Source organism: Episyrphus balteatus, chromosome 1 (genome assembly GCF_945859705.1).
Source record: "Episyrphus balteatus chromosome 1, idEpiBalt1.1, whole genome shotgun sequence".
Lineage (NCBI taxonomy): Eukaryota > Metazoa > Arthropoda > Insecta > Diptera > Syrphidae > Episyrphus > Episyrphus balteatus.
This window is the reverse complement of record NC_079134.1, coordinates 71955912-71977760: the sequence shown is the minus strand read 5'-3', so window position 1 is coordinate 71977760 and position 21849 is coordinate 71955912. Positions and strand designations below refer to the sequence as shown.

General features: G+C 30.9%; 1 protein-coding gene across 1 annotated transcript in view; it reads right to left on the bottom strand.

Moving 5' to 3' along the window:
• LOC129907288 (ribosome biogenesis protein WDR12 homolog) overlaps nucleotides 1–21849 on the bottom strand; it is a 249072-nt gene that overhangs the window by 136385 nt on the left and 90838 nt on the right. Inside the window, exons 2-3 of the mRNA XM_055983405.1 lie at nucleotides 9367–9801; nucleotides 9130–9305 (exon numbers count right to left, since the gene is read on the bottom strand). Of these exons, the coding sequence (XP_055839380.1) occupies nucleotides 9130–9305; nucleotides 9367–9801 (611 nt within the window). The remainder of the gene's footprint in view (nucleotides 1–9129; nucleotides 9306–9366; nucleotides 9802–21849) is intronic.

Genomic DNA, 21849 nt, shown 5'->3' with positions numbered 1-21849 from the left:
TCAACAGTCTATCGATAGAGCATCGATAACAAAAAAATATCGAGTATATCGATACTTCACAAAACTATCGATAGTTTCAATACTTCCAAATTATTTTACCACAAGGCTACCGATATTTAGTTTGAAGAAAAACTATCGATACAATCGATAGTGGAAACTATCGATACAATAGATAATGGAAACTATCGATATCTACCAAACACTGTTAATTAGTTGTTTACATCCAATGTCAAACGAAAACTAAACTTGTAGTTCAAATTGTGTTTAATTAATAGCTTCGATATTTTTTTTTTAATGAGAAATTGTACGAGTGGTTTTAATACTTTTTGCTACGTGTGTCAAATTTGCACACATACCAAGTAGAAAGAAAATATCTCCAGAAATTGATGATATATATGAAAAATATTTCAATTTAAAAGTTATAAGCGACGTCGAATGGGCACCAAGCATTATTTGTTCAAATTGTTATAATAAGCTTATCAAATGGTCAAAACGAATATGTGCAAGTCTGGATTTTGGAGTCCCAACGATATGGTCAGATCCAAAAGATCACAGTGAAGATAACTGCTACGCATGTGTAAATAAATTCGCTAGATTAACTCGTTGCAAAACACTTTTGTAAATAGTTTTGCAACACACGTAGCAAAAAGTATTAAAACCACTAGTACAATTTCTCATTAAAAAAAATTGCTTTGAAATTAATTAAACACAATTTGAACCACAAGTTTAGTTCTATTTTGACATTGGATGTAAACAACGAATTATCATAGTGTTTGGTAGATATCGATAGTTTCATTTACGATTGTATCGATAGTTTTTCTTTAAATATCGGTAGCCTTGTGGTAAAATAATTTGGAAGTATTGAAACTATCGATAGTTTTGTGAAGTATCGATATACTCAATATTTTTTTGTTATCGATGCTATCGATAGACTGTCGAAGTTTAACCAACACTAAATTATCAGTTAAATTGATTTTTAATGGAAAACATGCAATGTATTTGTTAAAAAAAGAACAATAACAGCGAAAAAACGATAAGCAATGAAAAAAATTTTGATTTTTGTTTTAATTTTTTCAAAAAAAATCACTAAACTTTCAAATAAATTGTTCAAAACTGTTTATAATGTCTTTCTACTGGCAGCGTTGAAGCAGAATTTTTAGCAATATAAATAGTATTGTTTTTGGTTGAAAAATGACTAAAAACAGTGAAAAACTCTCAAAATAATTGAAAAAACTTGCAAAAAAAATTTAGTTCGGAGTCGTACCGATAAATCGAAAAACAAATGATGCCATTCGATTTCTCGAGTCCGAAATAGGGCAAAACAGTTATTCGCGCGCCTGTCAAGAATTTTGACTTGCACAGTGTTATCTTTGTTTTACGTTTTTTTTTTTGTTTTAATGCGACTATTGTTAACGTATAAGAACAAAATAACTCACAACAAGCAACACCATTGACCTAATATCAATCTTATAACATATAAGTAAAATAAAATCACTAAACTTTCAAATAAATTGTTCAAAACTGTTTATAATGTCTTTCTACTGGCAGCGTTGAAGCAGAATTTTTAGCAATATAAATATTGTTTTTGGTTGAAAAATGACTAAAAACAGTGGAAAACTCTCAAAATAATTGAAAAAACTTGCAAAAAAAATTTAGTTCGAAGTCGTACCGATAAATCGAAAAACAAATGATGCCATTCGATTTCTCGAGTCCGAAATAGGGCGAAACAGTTATTCGCGCGCCTGTCAAGAATTTTGACTTGCACAGTGTTATCTTTCTTTTACGGTTCTTTTTTGTTTTAATGCGACTATTGTTAACGTATAAGAATAAAATAACTCACAACAAGCAACACCATTGACCTAATATCAATCTTATAACATATAAGTAAAATAAATTGCACGACTGGGTCGCACGTACTTGCTCTTATGGTAAAAGTTACTCTAATGTCAAAGCTTTTCATTGAACAAAATAAGGGAAAATTTCATAAGAGGTTAAAAAAAATTTAATCTGTTTTTATAAATAATTAAATACCGCTGTAAATAATCTTTTACAAAAAACTAAGTATGACATTTTATTTCTTGTATAAAAAGTAATTTTTAGAAAAAAAAAATTTGAAAATCGTTAGAGCCGTTTTTTAAAAAAATTATTTTTTATATATACAAATTGGTTCTTCTCAAAGATGAGCGTCTTCCATCAACGTATTGGAATCTTGCGCGAATTGAAGGCACACATTGTGGATCGGACGGACTTGTTCGCGTTGTCACCGTAAAAACAAAATCCGGACAAATAAAACGGACGATTGCAAAGATTTGTATGCTACCGTCCAATAAAACAACAGAGCAAGCTGCAATTATTTAAATAATTACCACCAATCAACAAACAAAACGATCAACACAAATTTTCTCACATTTTTCAAAAAAAAAGTTGCCATTTTTAACAGATAATTAATTTACACTTAAAAACGGATTTTCAAAATTTTCCACTAACCGGTTTCCAAAAAATTGATTTTTCAAAAAAAAAATTTGAAATATTTTTTTAAAAATACAAAAAGGGTGTTTTTTGAAAAAATTTTAGATTTTTTAAATAATTATGCTTAAACGTTTCTGTATAAAAATTGTGGTCGAAATATATTTTGTCGTTTACGAGAAATTCATAAATCAAAAAAACGGTTCTATGGCAGGTACCGTTAATAACGGTACAAAAAATATTTTTTTTTATTACGAAGAAAGCTTTTATGTGTTTTATTAACCCCAAACTGTTAACTACCAAGTTTGAAGAAAATAGCTCCAGTAGTTAAGGCTGTAGCTCGAGGTTCCTACGAATCCTAAACTTGCCCTATAGTATCTACCTATATCGCAAGTAAAAAAGAAAGAAGTAAAGCATCCACTGATACAGAATAAAACAGAGACAGGGATAAAAATAGTTTCTTCATACTAAGCTTTACCGGCAAGGCTAATTTTGAAAAAAAGATTAACTTTATATTCACTATCCAAAACATTCTGACCCATGAATTAAAATTTGAACAAAAAGGGATCTCATTGCTTAGTCCGGTCAAATTAGACTAAAATAAGGGGGTCAGGTTACATTAATTCCCAGCAAGCTGAAAATTGGTAGGATTGTTGGAAACACCATCATAAATTAAATCTAAAAAGTCCTCATCGATCCGAGGTGTGGAAAAAAATTTACGGGGGGTCAAAGGTCAAAAAAATGGGTTTTTCACGATTTTAAGCAAAACGGTAAGTCTTATCAAAAAATTTTCAATGCAAGAATTGTAGACCAGATTATTATATATAAAAAGTGTCATGACACTTTTTTTCCTAAGACCCACCGTTTCTTAGGTATAACGGTTCAAAAAGTTGAAGTTGAGTTGTAATCGTCCTAATCAGGCCTATTCTGAAAAAAAACTCCTAACTGAAAAGTTCCTGAAATTTCATTATTTTTTTAGCTTGAATTTCGTTCTTCAATGGTTAAGAATATGGGGAAAGCAAAAAAAAAATGGAAATTTTCGCCATTTTTCAAAATGGGGGCCCTCCTCCCGAAACCATTTCCTTGAGAATTTTTGTTTAGAATATGTCTGAATATATACAGGGTGTGCAATAGAGAATGGACAACCCTAAATTGGCTGATAGCTAGACTTATGACTGTTCTAAAAACAGATAGAAAAATGTTCTATCGCAACCAGTTCATAAAATATTGGCTTTTTTTCGTTCAGTGTATTTTAAATTTTATCATCTTATGTTTTCGTTCAATACAACCACGAATGAATGAATTTTATTTATTTCTTTTTTTTATAATTTTCTACAATAATTGTATGAGTACATAAACGCTTTAAAAACTGCAAAGCTATTGCACATTTTCGTAAAAAAAATTTTGAAATCTGTTTTTTGATGCAAAATGTAAAAAAAGTATTTTATGAAAAAATTTAAACACCTGTGGTATAAAATAAATCTATGGAAACCTAAGTGGCCAACTTTCTTAAAAATATTCCCCTTAGACCAGAATATTTTTAAGAAAGTTGGCCACTTAGGTTTCCATAGATTTATTTTATACCACAGGTGTTTAAATTTTTTCATAAAATACTTTTTTTACATTTTGCATCAAAAAACAGATTTCAAAATTTTTTTTACGAAAATGTGCAATAGCTTTGCAGTTTTTAAAGCGTTTATGTACTCATACAATTATTGTAGAAAATTATAAAAAAAAGAAATAAATAAAATTCATTCATTCGTGGTTGTATTGAACAAAAACATAAGATGATAAAATTTAAAATACACTGAACGAAAAAAAGCCAATATTTTATGAACTGGTTGCGATAGAACATTTTTCTATCTGTTTTTAGAACAGTCATAAGTCTAGCTATCAGCCAATTTAGGGTTGTCCATTCTCTATTGCACACCCTGTATATATTCAGACATATTCTAAACAAAAATTCTCAAGGAAATGGTTTCGGGAGGAGGGCCCCCATTTTGAAAAATGGCGAAAATTTCCATTTTTTTTTTGCTTTCCCCATATTCTTAACCATTGAAGAACGAAATTCAAGCTAAAAAAATAATGAAATTTCAGGAACTTTTCAGTTAGGAGTTTTTTTTCAGAATAGGCCTGATTAGGACGATTACAACTCAACTTCAACTTTTTGAACCGTTATACCTAAGAAACGGTGGGTCTTAGGAAAAAAAGTGTCATGACACTTTTTATATATAATAATCTGGTCTACAATTCTTGCATTGAAAATTTTTTGATAAGACTTACCGTTTTGCTTAAAATCGTGAAAAACCCATTTTTTTGACCTTTGACCCCCCGTAAATTTTTTTCCACACCTCGGATCGATGAGGACTTTTAAGATTTAATTTATGATGGTGTTTCCAACAATCCTACCAATTTTCAGCTTGCTGGGAATTAATGTAACCTCGGATGTCTAAATTGACCGGACTAGCTGTAGACATTTTCGATAATGCAGATTCCTGTAACCCTTCTATCCATTGCTGATCGTCGCTTGTATATTCAAACGTAAATAAACTGGATTACTGGGAATGTGGTGTTTTGTAACCCGCGAAAAAACTGGTCATTGCAAACTCAAACCCACTCCAAAAAATTTCTGTTTAGGCCTCAGTTATAGCTATCAGTAAAATCCATCATTAAACATTTTGTTTAGCTATTTTGAATACTTTAAACTTTTATTTTGAACAAAATATTGATGAAATAAGTTGAAAGCTCATTTTTACTAATTTTTTCAAAAAGAAGCATTGCATTTGGTGTTAAATTTTATTCACAAATCCAATTTATAAATTTTACTGATGAAGTTTCATTTTACTGAACAACTGTTTTCCAAATGCCAAAAAAAAAATCCGTTTTGTTTTACTGATGGCGTTTCATTTTTACTGTTCCGGTGCCATCATTAAAAAAATTACTGATGCAATGATCAGTAAAAAAATAGTTTGGCGAGCGAATGGTCAAATAAACATTATAATTTAATGAAGTAAATTTACTGATTGCTATGAACGCTCATCAGTAAAACATTTCAGATTCCTGATGGTGCAATTTTCAATGATGGATTTTACTTATAGCTATAACTGAGGCCTCACATTTGACTTTTATCACTGAAAGTTATAACATTTAAAGATACCGAGCAAAGCTCGGTTAACCAGGTACTGAAACATTAAATCTTACCTCTTCCGATGTTGATAACGATCTTTCCGCCTATGCGTCGTATGTCAATTCAAATAGAATATCTCACCTCCAAAGAAGTAGGGCTGACCATAGTAAATTTTTTCGTTCCTAGCTCAACTTTAACGTCTCCCCACATACAAAATTCTCAATCTATCCCTATCACATTTTACTACCAAAATGTGAGAGGTCTTCGGTCTAAAACTCAAAGTGTATTAAAGCAATCACATGGTCTCCCTTTCGATATCTACGCTCCCACCGAAACCAACCTTATACCTTTACTTAGCATTAATAACCAAGAACTATTACCTTCTTATTTTTATGTGTACCGCGATGATATTAACCGACTTTCAACTGATCCCCCTTGCCGAGGCGTTTTACTTGCTGTTAAAAACACATTTGACTCATCTCTTATATCATTCTCTTCATCACCGAACATTGATTATTTATCAATTAAGATAAAACTCCCCCGCAAAGCACTTTATACATATAATTTTGTGCTACATTTCGCCTGCGCAACCCATTGAGTCATATGACATAGCTATTAACGCTGTTGATCAACTAATAACACAAGCTGACTCTCAAGACGATATCCTTGTTTTCGGAGATTTTAATCTTCCCCACTTAAAATGGAAAGCGTCTGAAGATCAATCGCATTTTACTGCCTCTAACCCTTCCACTGCAAAAGAATGCCTTTTCATTGATCGACTGACTGACTCTAGCCTTTTCCAGGTTAGTTGTATCTGCAATTATATGGATAGACAACTCGACCTTATTTTCTCAACAGACCCTATCAATTCCAGTGTATCACTTTGTACACTTCCTCTTTCAATCATTGACAATTACCACTCGCCCCTCTTTCTCTCTATGTTTAAGGAGTGTTCTATCCAGAACTTAAACATTTCAACTCGTTCGTTCGACTTTCATAAAGCAAAATTCAGAGAAATTAACGAATATCTTAGTAGAGTCGATTTCAATTTTGCAAACCAATCTGTAAACGATGCCACTGCTACATTGTGCGAAGAAATTTATAACGCAATTTCTCTCTATGTCCCAATGGTATAATCAGAGATTACGTTCTCGCTTTTACTGAACTCTACAACTCCCTTTACATACGGTACCTTATTGAAACCCAAGCCAACCTCATTAACGACCCTAAGACATTCTATCAGTTCGTCAACTACAAGGAAAAATCTAATGGATATCCAACATCTCTTTCCCTTAACAACGAAACTTCAAGCGATGCTCAACACATCTCAAACATGTTTGCCACATTTTTCAAACAATCTTTCACAGACGATTCTTTTAAACTAGATGAAGCTTATTTTAAATATTTGCCAAATTTTTCATTCGGGCCATTTCTCCCAGATTTCATCGAAATAAATCTTATCGAAAATATATTGAATCAACTTGATGATGAATACTCTGAAGGACCAGATAAACTCCCTGCCATTCTTCTTAAAAAATGTTCTCATGCTCTCTCTTTCCCGCTTTCTCAAATATTTAAGTTATCTTTATCTCAAGGAGAATTCCTCCAGGTATGGAAATCATCTTTTATAACTCCAATTCACAAAAAATGTGCAAAAAATGACGTTAAGAACTACCGCCCCATTGCTTAACTTTCCCATATACCCAAAATTTTTGAATGCATCCTAAACGAACTCATAAGCTTCCACTGTAAGTCACTTATATCCCCTAGACAACATGGGTTTAACAAGGGTAAGTCCACTACCACTAACCTCATTGAATTCGTATCTTTTACCCTTTCAGCACTTGAGGCTGGGTTGGAGGTCGATGTTGTCTCCACCGATTTTAGCAAGGCCTTTGACAAAATTTCCCACAGCCTAATACTTTTCAAACTTACTGCACTTGGTTTCGAACCTATATTTTTGAAATGGATATCTTCCTACCTCCGTTCTTATAGAGTGCGTTTCAGAAATGCTTACTCTACCCCCTTTTTCGCTACTTCCGGGGTCCCCCAAGGAAGTCATTTAGGCCCCTTCCTCTTTATTCTTGCCATTAATGACATCGATATGATCATAAAGCACTCCCATATCTCGTTGTATGCTGACGATACTAAGTTTTTTAAAACAATATCATCGGTAAATGATTCAAAACTTATTCAATCAGACCTTGACAGCTTTTCAGTTTGGTGTCTTAAAAATTGTCTCGAATAACCAAAAGCCAATCATGACCTTCACACGTAAGCGTCATCTACCGTGGGACGATCCATTATCCTCCCTCCCTATCAAAATCGTCTCAAACTAATCAACCTGAAAACTTTAGAAGAACGAAGAAAAATAAACGATATTCTATTTATTCACCGACTTCTCACCGGATCTGTTGACTTGTCAAACTCTCTATAATTCCATCTTTACCAATACTAACCCCCGAAATCTGAGAAATCCTCGCCTGTTTTATTTGTCCTCCCACCGTACATCCTATGGATCCAACGAATCCCTCACTCAAATGTTGCGGAGTATAAACACGAACCTTGACTAATTTGATTTCAACATCAGCACGTCTCCGCCTTCTTAACTGTTCCGATCACCCTCTAAGTAAGCTATAAGTTAGTCGAAATTTTTTTTTTTATTTGGTAGACCGAAAAATCGATTGCTAGACACCTCTAGAATATACACACTAAATATGAGCTCTTTATATTAATGGGAAGGTTTACATCAAGCTTCTACTAAAAAAAAATAATTTTTTTATTAATTGATTTCTTTTCATATTCTTGTAGGAAATTGAACGCTCTACAAAAAAGGCCTTATACACTTTTTTCGTTTATCTAACCGTTGAATAGACATTTGAGGTCCAAAAATCGAGAAAATCTTTAAAAATTCGTTTTTTTTCTTAATTTTGTAACAAATTGAAAAATTATAATAATCAAACGCGCAAGACATATTCTTATTGTAAATTGATTGCTCCACAAAAAAGGTCTTGTTAACTTTTTTCATTAATCTAACCATTCTAAAGATATTCGAGGTCAAAGTTAAAAAAAAATATAAAAACATTTTATATGTATAAAAAATTTCCAATTCACTGAAACTTCATTATTTTCAAATTAGCAAGATATATTCTTGTAGGCTTAAACGTTCTACAAAAAATTCCTTGGAATCAAATTGATTGCTTTAACCGTTTAGAAGATATTCGTATCCAAATCGCAACGCATACGGGTCATAAGAAAACTATTGAAATCAGTGAGCAGTTGCTAAATTGAAAATAATGAATTTTGAGTGAACTGGAAAATTTTTAAAAATATAAAATGTTTTTATAATTTTTTTTAACTTTGACCTCTAATATCTTTAGGATGGTTAGATTTATGAAAAAAGTTAACAAGACCTTTTTTGTATTTGCCTTAAAGAAATACTCAATTATTAATTCAGTTGTAGAAGCCTCGCCACTGATACCAATCAAGTTTTAACTAGCTTATTTTAATTATTTAAAATTATTTTCAAAGCTTACCAGCAGGCCATAATTTGAGAACAGTATCCCAGCTTCCCGTTGCAAATATATTCGCATTTGGGTTTACATCTACACAATCAATACCTCGCTGATGGCCTTTGTAAATGCATAATGAACATACAGAGTTTTCGGCAATGTTCCATTTCCATAATACAGCAGTTTGATCCTGCGACACACTACAAAATAAATTAAAATTACCATTCGGTTTAGTATTATGACACAAATATGATACTCTACCTTATAAAATGTGCATTCCTTTCGTTTAAGCTGACCCAAGACAAAGCTTTAACTGGCATACTATGACCAGGAATTGTCAAAACATGCGTTCCTTTAGTACTCCAAATATTGATCGTATTGTCATAACATCCAGTGAGAATCCAATTTCCTTGTGTTTTAACAGCCGATACCCAATCATCGTGCAAAAGACAATCTTGTGGTTCCGGAGCTGGGTATTTTTCGATATATTCAATTTCAATGACATTTTCAAAAGAACCGTTATTATTTTTAGCATGATCAACTAATGATCCTTGAAGGAACTGGTTGAAGATGAGAAAATCGAAGTTGATCGTTTTAACATCTGATTGACCAAACAACAAAGTATTTATTAAATTGTTTAAATCAGAGGTTGAAACAGTAGCATCGATCGTGTAAGGGACGTCTGGCACTGCATATCTAAAATTGATAAATTACAATTTATGACTACTGTTAGTATTAATTATCATTAACAATCCCAGTGGATTTTAATTGCACTTCGATTTTTTCGCAAAAATCTATCAAATAACACCCCGATCCTTATTTCAAATAAGAAATAAGAACTCATTCAAGATGGATGAAGGTTGATAAATTTAAGCCTTGCTACGCCTTGGAAATAAGGAGTGAGATTCGTATAAAGGGCGCATAATGTCCTTTTTAACGCCCCGGCCTTGACTCACTATAGGGTGAGTGCGAAGTTGAGTTAGAGCACTCAAACACTACAGACTATAGATACTGTAGACTACTACTGTTTGTGCGCACACTGGGCCAAATTTATAGTCTAGTTGGAAGTGAGTGCAGATAGTTAGCCAACTTTTATTAAACGATTTACTGTCAAATACAGAATTAATCAAAAAACAGTCGCACAATAGCACTTTTTTACGAAGAAAGATTGATAAAATTTTAAGAACCGTTATGGAATATGGTTAATTTTTCATGGCAATAACACTTCGCATCAAGCTATATCCTAAATGGATGGACGGATAAGCTTGGCTCCAACACTATATATTCGGGTATTAATGTTTGCAAATATACTATCATGTCAGCGTTTTTCTGATGCTGCATTTTAATGGAAAATGTGCATTTTAATTTTGAAAAACTCGAAAACATTAAAAAAAAACATATTCTAGCACACTTTTTAATTATTTTCAACCATTGGTAAATGCAATTTCCACGATCGGAAAAATTTAATTGAATAATTTTCCTTTATTATAATTTTGGTTTTGATTCCAACATTGATTTTTTTTACATGAAACCTAAACGCCGAATCGCTTATAACAGACCCAATAATTTTGATTTGACAAATTTGTCTTGTGATTCGCAAGTCATAATAGGTGCCTAAGTAGTCACCCGACAGTTTGCCTATTACACTGGTTTACAGCCAAAATGGACACTCAATCCCACTATTTTTTTCTTACGTACTTTGACCTCAGGAACTCGGAAATCACTTTAAAAAAAATTACGATGGATACGTTTTCGAGATATAATTTTTCAAAGTTTTCTGTCGTTTTTTTTTCTAGCATACTTAGTATTCCGGCTATATCTTGAGTAATAAACAACTAATATGAACAGAAAAACCGGTTCCTGAAAGCTGATCAAATAAGCAACAAACACTGGAATAACTTTTTTGGGTCACTCCAAAAGTTAAAGTGCATTGTATCAAAACACTTAAAAAAAATCAACTTTTTAAAGGAAATTTTTGCAAAAAAAAAGTTTCTTACTGGCATAAAAAATCTAAATCTTGCCAATCCTCAAAGTTTTATATCTTTTATGTTTAGTACATTTTCTGGCAAAGGTAAAAATATAATTTTTGTCAAAATCTATGGATAAGTTATAAAGATATGATCATTTTTGTAACGATCAATATTTTCGACTTTTTTTGTTATTTTTTGTATTTTCGTCTATAACTTGAAAAGGAAGCCGAATATGAAAATTTTTATTAAGTAATTTTTTGTAGATAATTAAATTTCCTATCCATATGTATGCTTAAAAAAAATTTGAAAATTAAAATATTGTAAAAAACTAATGAAAAACTATTCGAAAAAGAAAAAAAACATGACATTTTTGGTGTTTTTACTAAATAGTCTATATTTATCCCTTAAGCATTTATAGATATTGAACATGTAACGGAAAAAAGAAAATACTTTATTTTTCAACATAATGGTCACAAAAATTGAATACGGCTAAAATTGAATAAAATATGGACTTTGAAAATCTATTGTTTTAAAAAATGGTGATTAGTTTTATTGTATGCATGCGTTATTTAAAATTACATCCTTAACATTATAACCATAAAACCACTTGATGCAAACATTATTTGCAAAACTTAGAAAATATTAAAACAAATAGTAAATCTATTTTCATTTGAAACATTTTATAAAATTAGAAAATAGGTTCTGAAATTAAGATAAACGATATAATATGAGATTTTGTTTTAGAAAATAGAGTATACATTGATAACCATAAAAACATACAAAACTCCTAACTACAACTTGTAAAATGTGTTAAAGAAAAATGGCTCAAAGGGACCAAAAACAATAGATTTTCAAAGTCCATATTTTATTCAATTTTAGCCGTATTCAATTTTTGTGACCATTATGTTGAAAAATAAAGTATTTTCTTTTTTCCGTTACATGTTCAATATCTATAAATGCTTAAGGGATAAATATAGACTATTTAGTAAAAACACCAAAAATGTCATGTTTTTTTTCTTTTTCGAATAGTTTTTCATTAGTTTTTTACAATATTTTAATTTTCAAATTTTTTTTAAGCATACATATGGATAGGAAATTTAATTATCTACAAAAAATTACTTAATAAAAATTTTCATATTCGGCTTCCTTTTCAAGTTATAGACGAAAATACAAAAAATAACAAAAAAAGTCGAAAATATTGATCGTTACAAAAATGATCATATCTTTATAACTTATCCATAGATTTTGACAAAAATTATATTTTTACCTTTGTCAGAAAATGTACTAAACATAAAAGATATAAAACTTTGAGGATTGGCAAGATTTAGATTTTTTATGCCAGTAAGAAACTTTTTTTTTGCAAAAATTTCCTTTAAAAAGTTGATTTTTTTTAAGTGTTTTGATACAATGCACTTTAACTTTTGGAGTGACCCAAAAAAGTTATTCCAGTGTTTGTTGCTTATTTGATCAGCTTTCAGGAACCGGTTTTTCTGTTCATATTAGTTGTTTATTACTCAAGATATAGCCGGAATACTAAGTATGCTAGAAAAAAAAACTACAAAAAACTTTGAAAAATCATATCTCGAAAACCTATCCATAAAAATTTTTTTGGATAAGTTTTTTGAGGTTTTTGGGCTCAAATCTATACGAAAAGTATAACGGCACTTGGTGTCCAAAAAATTTTTATTTTTTTGTAAACTAGTGTTATTGAAGGCAATGGACTAGCAAAACAAACTTTTTCATCTGCTCAAACTTGTTAATGGTTATAGTGTGGGCACTCATATTTGTATATCAAGAGAACGACTTATGTAAAATTCCTTTCTATGGAAAAAACGAAATCGAAAAACGAAAACGAAAATCATGTTCCATTAGGAAAAAATCGCTTCAAACGAAGCAGAACTCGATTTTTTTTTAATCCCTCTTTTTTGATAGGTTAACACGGATTTGCACACACACTTGGAACATTTGACATTTCTCAAACGTCAAGCTGAATTTTCTTCAGAGAAACCTGGTTTTCTACGTGTTGTTTGTTTATTTGACTTCAAATAAAGAGTAGGTTAGGTAAGGTTAGGTAAAATGGCTGTCAGGAAAACGACTGACACACTTAGACAACTCATTAGTCCGTTGTGATACCATGATTTTGCAAGGAAATTCCTCACGAATTAAACCAGTTGGAGCTATTAATGAAGCGGTGAAGGTTGAAGATGTCGGTATTAATTAGTTCACTTGTATCTTCTAAGAAATATTTTTTCAAGTATTTTTTTCCGTCTACTGGAAAGGGCAGGACATGAGCAGAGGCAACAAGTCGTTAGCGACTACGCCAAGTTTTATGGCGTGTCTACCTATGAGACAGTGTCCTGTAAAGACACCTATTACATAGCTGATATGCAATCTGCTTAGGGATGATAAATTTTTTGAATGTTTTGTATCTAGCCTAGACCAGATCTGCTTGGTCGTTTGGCTTTTTATAATGTTTTACCATCTTATGTTTGTTGCCTCTATAGCTTCTTGCTTCAGCATGAGTTTGCACGTTGCCATTGGTATACCAATATTTGCTTTGTTGGGTAAAATTAGTATTAGAGTTCTATTTCTGGCGAGTTCATCTGCTTCGCAGTTTCCCAAAATATATCTGTGACCCGGCACCCAAAATAGGTGAATGTTAAACTGTTTTGACATCTCCATGAGAGATGATCGACAGTCGCGGGCAGTTATGGAGTTTTTGGAAACAGAACCTAGCGAACCTAACCAGGGCTGCCTGGCTGTCAGAGAAGATGCGGATATCCGATGTAGATATCACGTTTTCTTTGAGCCAACTCAATACTTCTTTAATCGCCATTATTTCCGCTTGGAACACGCTGCAGTGATTAGGGAGACGGAAGGAGAGACAAAGATTAAGTTTTTCTGAGTAAACCCCGGCACCTACTCCGTCATTGGTTTTAGAACCATCTGTGTAGAAATGAATTGAATTATCTCTCAGAAACTCGGCATTGCCCCATTGTGGCATTGTGGTGTAGTCGGAGCGGCTGTGGATTGATCCAAATGAATTCAGAATACTTGTGTGGCCAATAGAGTTATTGGTCCATAGAGAGATGGCTTCGAGACGAATAGCAGTGCTCGCGGCCACTTGCTTGCTGAATATATGGGTGGAAGATTGATTATTAGATTACCCCCAATCCACAGTTTGTTGCCCATTTTATTAGCTTATTGAGAGCAGTTTGCATTAGGTCTATTATAGTATGAAGATGTTTTCCTGATACAGCAATGGCGACGTCGTCAGCGTATGCAATCACTTTGAATCCATCTAATAAAGAGTAAATTATAATCGAATATCGTATTTTTATTCCGGAAAAATATGAAATAAGTAAAAAATAAACAATGTGCGATAAAAATATATTTTTTCCTATCATAGTCCTTGTGAAAAAATCCAAATTACTGTGACTTTTTTTCCCGTGATTGTCTTCATGAATTTTTTTTTTTCTGTAAAACCACAGCATACGGTCAAAATAATTAACCTTCTACTTCATCTTCACTCAGATCTTAATAATATCTGCAATTTCCTATTGATTTTGATTAAATTAAATTTATATTACCGAAGAAAATAAACAAAATTATTGATCAAAGGAATCAAAGAAATTGTTTTGACACGTCTATTTTGATGTTCCTTTTTAACACCAAAAATTCATTTTTTTTTATATAGGAAAATTGTGAATTTAAAAAAGAAAGATAATTTAATTTACTGACGGTTATATTATTACATGAGCCATCTAATAATCACAAATTTCACAAAACTTCATTTAAATTGCTTTTTGTGCATCGTTATAAACATCCACATAGGTGAAATATTAAGTGGCCCAATATCTTAAATTGAGCGTTACATATTGTACTAACAATCCTATTAATTTGATCCTTTTACCACAAACTGCACAATTATTTTTCATACTTTTACTTTAGCACCTCACTTCTTCAAAATATTAATTCGTGTAAAAATTTTATAAAAAAGAAAAGCAAGCAATTTAAGCTTTGCATGAAAATTCAATATTCCATGGTAAATGTAATAATTTTTTGATTATTTTTGATTCCATAATGAGGGTTACATATTGTACTAACAATCCTATTAATTTGATCCTTTTATCACAAACTGGACAATTATTTTTCATACTTTTACTTTAGCACCTCACTCCTTCAAAATATTAATTGGTATGAAAATTTCATAAAAAATTAAAGCAAGCAATTTAAGTATTGCATGAAAATTCAATATTCCATGGTAAATATAATCATTTTTTGATTAAAAATAATCAAAAAATGAATTATATTTATAATTCATTATTTGATTATTTTTGATTCTCATACGATGTATAAAATATATAAATAAATACAAAATAAAATGCACGACTGGGTCGCACGAACTTGCTCTTAGAGTTAAAGTTGCTTAAATTTTTAAGACTTTTTATATAGAAATTTGAAAAAAAAATAAAATTCGTTTAAAAAAAAAAAAATAAAATAAAATCTGAAATTAAATTGCCCTCCAAAACAAGTATGCAGTTTTGATTGATATATTAACATGCATTTTTAGAAAAAAAATTTTCAAAATCGTTAGAGCCGTTTTTTAAAAAACTGATTTTTTATAAATAATTTTTTGAAAAAAAAGTTTAAAAATAAAATTGGTATGCCATTTTGTAGAAGTAACTAATCGACATCTAAAAACAAAATTTCAAAAAAATTCAATGTCCCGTTTTCGAAAATTTGATTTTTCAAAAAAAAATTTTCAAAATTTTTTTAAAAATCCAAAAATTATTTTTTGCAAAATTTTGTTTTCGGCTTATATTTAAATTATGTAAATGCTTCATCACAAAAAGTTTCGTTGAAATCGAATAAGCACTTTCGGAGATAATCGGATTTAAAAAAAACGGTTCTATGGCAGGTACCGTTAATAATGATTTTCAAAAAAAATTTTTTTCATTGAAAGATAGACCTTAGCTTAAAACTAACATTTGAATTTTTTAAACAAAATCGTTAGAGCCGTTTTTGAGATATTTCAATTTTACTGAAATCGGTATATGACAAGTACCGTTATTTTTGGTCCAAAAAAATTAATTCTAAAAACCCCTCTGGAGAGTCGCAAAATAACGCTACATACCAAGTTTGACATTAATCGGTCTATCCGTTTAGGCTGTAGCTCTTTATACAGACAGACAGACAGACAGACAGACTGACAGACAGACTGACAGACAGACAGACAGACAGACAGACGGACTTCCGGGACCCACTTTTTTGGCATTGTCTACCATCGTAATGTCATGGAAAAATGTTATCTCAACTTTTTTTTTTTTGTACGAATGCATAACTTGATATATAGTACCTATATCGCAAGTAAAAATGCAAAAAATTTTCATGTGCTGCAATGGTACCATTTCAAATGTGTTTTTCTCACTCAAAAAAACACCCTTTAACCCGAAATATTTTGATGAGCATATTTTATTATTTTTACTTGCGATATAGGTACTATAGGTACGGTGACCATATTTCTAGAAGCGAAATCCGGGACGGATACAAAATTTGTTGGATCGTTTTGAAAATAATGATTTTCAAAAAAAAAAAAATTTAATGAAATTTATGTAGCTGGGTTCTTTACTCTGCCATATGTTCTCCATTATTCAAAAAAACTTTTCCTGCTGGAACAAAAAAAATTGACGAAAAATTTTAAAAACTATAGTCTAGAGGCGAAACGAAAATTTTCATATACAACCAGCACAACGAATTCGTAAACGAAAATTTTACTTTTCGTTGCACATTACGCAGCTTAACCAACGAAATTCTTACCAGTGCTAGTATAGTCCAGGTAATTGTTCTTGCTTCTACAGAGTTTTTTACTTGGAGAAATTTTCGTTGGCTTAAAGCTTTGACCAGAAAAATTAGAAAAACTTTTAATTTTCAACCACTGTTTTCTTGTTCTTGTTTTCCGTACAATTTTTTTTTAAATTTTGAATAAAAAAAAAATCGGAGAATGTGCAAATACGGAACAATCACGGGACACTTATACGTCCCGGGTTTCTAAAATAAAAACCCGGACAAGTTGTAGAAATACGGAAAGTCCCGGGTGAATCGGGACGGATGGTCACCGTAACTATAGGGCAAGTTTAGGATTCGTAAAAAAAATCGAACTCGAGATAACAATTTTACATGACATTACGATGATGGAGAATGCCAAAAAAGTGGGTCCGGCAATTCTGTCTGTCTGTCTGTGTGTCTGTCTCTATCTGGAGCTGCAGCCTAAACGAGTGAAGTGATTTTCTTCAAACTTGGTAGTTAGCAGTTTTTGGTGATTCCCTAGAGGGAAAAATTGAAATTTTTTTTTTATGACCAAAACTAACGGTACCTGCCATATAACGGAAATAGAAAAGTTAATTTTTTTCAAAAAACGGCTCTAACGATTTTGATTTAAATTTTTGTGTGTAGTACTACACATAAGAGCCAACTTTTGAAATAAAACAAATATTTTTTGTACCGTTATTAACGGTACCTGTCATAGAACGGTTTTTTTCGTTTCTGAATATCTCATACAACATTAACCCGATTTGAATGAAAATTTTTATACAAAAGTGTGTAAGTAAAGATAATATTAAAATTTTAGAAAATTTTCAAAAAACGCATTTTTGGTTTTTTAAAAAATATTTCAAAATTTTTTTTTGAAAAATCAATTTTTTGAAAACGGATCAATGAAAAATTTTGAAATTTAATTTTTATGTTTAAATTAATTATTTCTTTAAAATGGCCAACTTTTTATTGAAAAATGTTAAACAAAATTTTATATACAATAAATTGTATATAAAAGTATATACCTATTTATAACTATTTATATTTATATGCAGTGAGTGAGTTTCCCGAGTGAACAGACGTGTATCAAAGTTTAAGAGAATAGTAAATCGAAAATTAAATAAATAATCTGTGCAAGAATATGTTGTAAAGGTTATTTGTTATTCCAATTTTTATTCATTTATATTTGAACATAAACCATAATGCTTCTATGACTTACATTGGCATCGACTAATCGACATCTAAAAACAAAATTTCAAAAAAATTCAATGTCCCGTTTTCGAAAATTTGATTTTTCAAAAAAAAATTTTCAAAATTTTTTTAAAAATCCAAAAATTATTTTTTGCAAAATTTTGTTTTTGGCTTATATTTAAATTATGTAAATGCTTCATCACAAAAAGTTTCGTTGAAATCGAATAAGCACTTTCGGAGATAATCGGATTTAAAAAAAACGGTTCTATGGCAGGTACCGTTAATAATGATTTTCAAAAAAAATTTTTCATTGAAAGATAGACCTTAGCTTAAAACTAACATTTGAATATTTTAAACAAAATCGTTAGAGCCGTTTTCGAGATATTTCAATTTTACTAAAATCGGTATATGACAAGTACCGTTATTTTTGGTCCAAAAAAATTAATTCTAAAAACCCCTCTGGAGAGTCGCCAAATAACTCTACATACCAAGTTTGACATTAATCGGTCCATCCGTTTAGGCTGTAGCTTCTTATACAGACAGACAGACAGACTGACAGACAGACTGACAGACTGACAGACAGACAGACAGACGGACTTCCGGGACCCACTTTTTTGGCATTGTCTACCATCGTAATGTCATGGAAAAATGTTATCTCAACTTTTTTTTTGTACGAATGCATAACTTGATATATAGTACCTATATCGCAAGTAAAAAATAGAGTTTTGCACAAGTTTTGTAAAATCAAAGTCCAGTTTTGTACAAGCTTACAACCAAAGATATAGCTTTATCAAATTACAGAACTGGGGATAATTTTAGATATTGACTTTAAAATCAATTATTTCAAAAACTATTGCATGAAATAACTTTGTTTAAAATTAATAATTAAGTGTAAGACTCAAGCTTTCTTAAATGTTATTAGGTGTGTTTTTTATTACCACCGGTCTTAACAGGTTAAAAAAAAACGCCTCGGGGCTTAGCGAGAAAAATTGGCAGCACTGCATACTGAATGTTCCGAAATCAGTTAACACAAAAAAATATAAATTTGTCATATTTTTCGCTTTTGGGGTTTATTGTGTGTTTAAAAAAAAAAGTTTAACTAATTAGTTTAACTTTTTAAATAAATATTTAAAATAATAATTGTCATTCCAAACAACAGTTTTGATGTTTTTAAACAAATTCGAAACAATTTACGAACAAGTTAATTTGGTAGCACAGATTTAAATCTGTTGAAAAAGTTAAGCCCAAAGAATTCTCCGGGCTAAACAACTAAGCCCAAGGGGCTAAAGTGCTGTTGCATTTAACATGTAAATTGCTTAGTCCCGACTGCGTTTTTTTTGTCCAGTTAAGACCGGTGGTAATAAAAAACACACCTATTATTTATAACTGTGTTGCCGTTGTTATTAAATAATTTGTTTTCATTTTTAGTAATTTTTTGGAATTTTATATTTAAAGTCAGACAACCCCTACTTGCGGCAAGATTTTGAATGGCAACCCTAGTTTATTTTAAAGAGGAATAATAAAGCTTTAATTTAGTATTAGAATTTTCAAAACAGATATATGCAATTTGCTCTTAAAGTGTACCCTTAGACCTGACAACCCTTGGGTTGCGGCAATCTGTGACCAGGCAACCCTGTTTTTTTGTAATCTTTGCGTCATTTCCTTTGATATGATCTACATTTCATCAAAAAAAAAAAAAAAAACAGATATATGCAAATTCGAGCGGTGGGATCTTAGACTATAATTAAAGTTGTTCATATTGTTTTCTTATATATTGTTATAGAGATACAATCAATAACTTAATTAAGAAATGAATTATATAAATCGATTTTCATCATTTTTTTTTAATGTGTTCCAAACTTTTGGCGGTGGGTGTAAGTATATTTATAGTAGGATATCCCGCCATAGGACGACCTACCCTCATCGGTATACCAGTTGAGAGTTATATTTTCTGAAAGATAGTGTCTAAGGAAATAAATTGCACATGGGTTGCCTAGCGATGCCCTGTCAAGGCGTAGGATTGCCAAGCCTTAAAGTTTATTTTTGCGTATTTTTGAATACGCGTCACTGCTTATATGGCAAGCCTAAGAGTTATTAAAATAAATTGCACGACTGGGGTCGCACGTACTTGCTCTTAGAGTTAAAGTTGCTTAAATTTTTAAGACTTTTTATATAGAAATTTGGAAAAAAAATAAAATTCGTTTAAAAAAAAAAAAATAAAATAAAATCTGAAATTAAATTGCCCTCCAAAACAAGTATGCAGTTTTGATTGATATATTAACATGCATTTTTAGAAAAAAAATTTTCAAAATCGTTAGAGCCGTTTTTTAAAAAACTGATTTTTTATAAATAATTTTTTGAAAAAAAAGTTTAAAAATAAAATTGGTATGCCATTTTGTAGAAGTAACTAACTAATCGACATCTAAAAACAAAATTTCAAAAAAATTCAATGTCCCGTTTTCGAAAATTTGATTTTTCAAAAAAAAATTTTCAAAATTTTTTTAAAAATCCAAAAATTATTTTTTGCAAAATTTTGTTTTTGGCTTATATTTAAATTATGTAAATGCTTCATCACAAAAAGTTTCGTTGAAATCGAATAAGCACTTTCGGAGATAATCGGATTTAAAAAAAAACGGTTCTATGGCAGGTACCGTTAATAATGATTTTCAAAAAAAATTTTTTTCATTGAAAGATAGACCTTAGCTTAAAACTAACATTTGAATTTTTTAAACAAAATCGTTAGAGCCGTTTTTGAGATATTTCAATTTTACTGAAATCGGTATATGACAAGTACCGTTATTTTTGGTCCAAAAAAATTAATTCTAAAAACCCCTCTGGAGAGTCGCAAAATAACGCTACATACCAAGTTTGACATTAATCGGTCTATCCGTTTAGGCTGTAGCTCTTTATACAGACAGACAGACAGACAGACTGACAGACAGACTGACAGACAGACAGACAGACAGACAGACGGACTTCCGGGACCCACTTTTTTGGCATTGTCTACCATCGTAATGTCATGGAAAAATGTTATCTCAACTTTTTTTTTTTGTACGAATGCATAACTTGATATATAGTACCTATATCGCAAGTAAAAATGCAAAAAATTTTCATGTGCTGCAATGGTACCATTTCAAATGTGTTTTTCTCACTCAAAAAAACACCCTTTAACCCGAAATATTTTGATGAGCATATTTTATTATTTTTACTTGCGATATAGGTACTATAGGTACGGTGACCATATTTCTAGAAGCGAAATCCGGGACGGATACAAAATTTGTTGGATCGTTTTGAAAATAATGATTTTCAAAAAAAAAAAAAATTAATGAAATTTATGTAGCTGGGTTCTTTACTCTGCCATATGTTCTCCATTATTCAAAAAAACTTTTCCTGCTGGAACAAAAAAAATTGACGAAAAATTTTAAAAACTATAGTCTAGAGGCGAAACGAAAATTTTCATATACAACCAGCACAACGAATTCGTAAACGAAAATTTTACTTTTCGTTGCACATTACGCAGCTTAACCAACGAAATTCTTACCAGTGCTAGTATAGTCCAGGTAATTGTTCTTGCTTCTACAGAGTTTTTTACTTGGAGAAATTTTCGTTGGCTTAAAGCTTTGACCAGAAAAATTAGAAAAACTTTTAATTTTCAACCACTGTTTTCTTGTTCTTGTTTTCCGTACAATTTTTTTTTAAATTTTGAATAAAAAAAAAATCGGAGAATGTGCAAATACGGAACAATCACGGGACACTTATACGTCCCGGG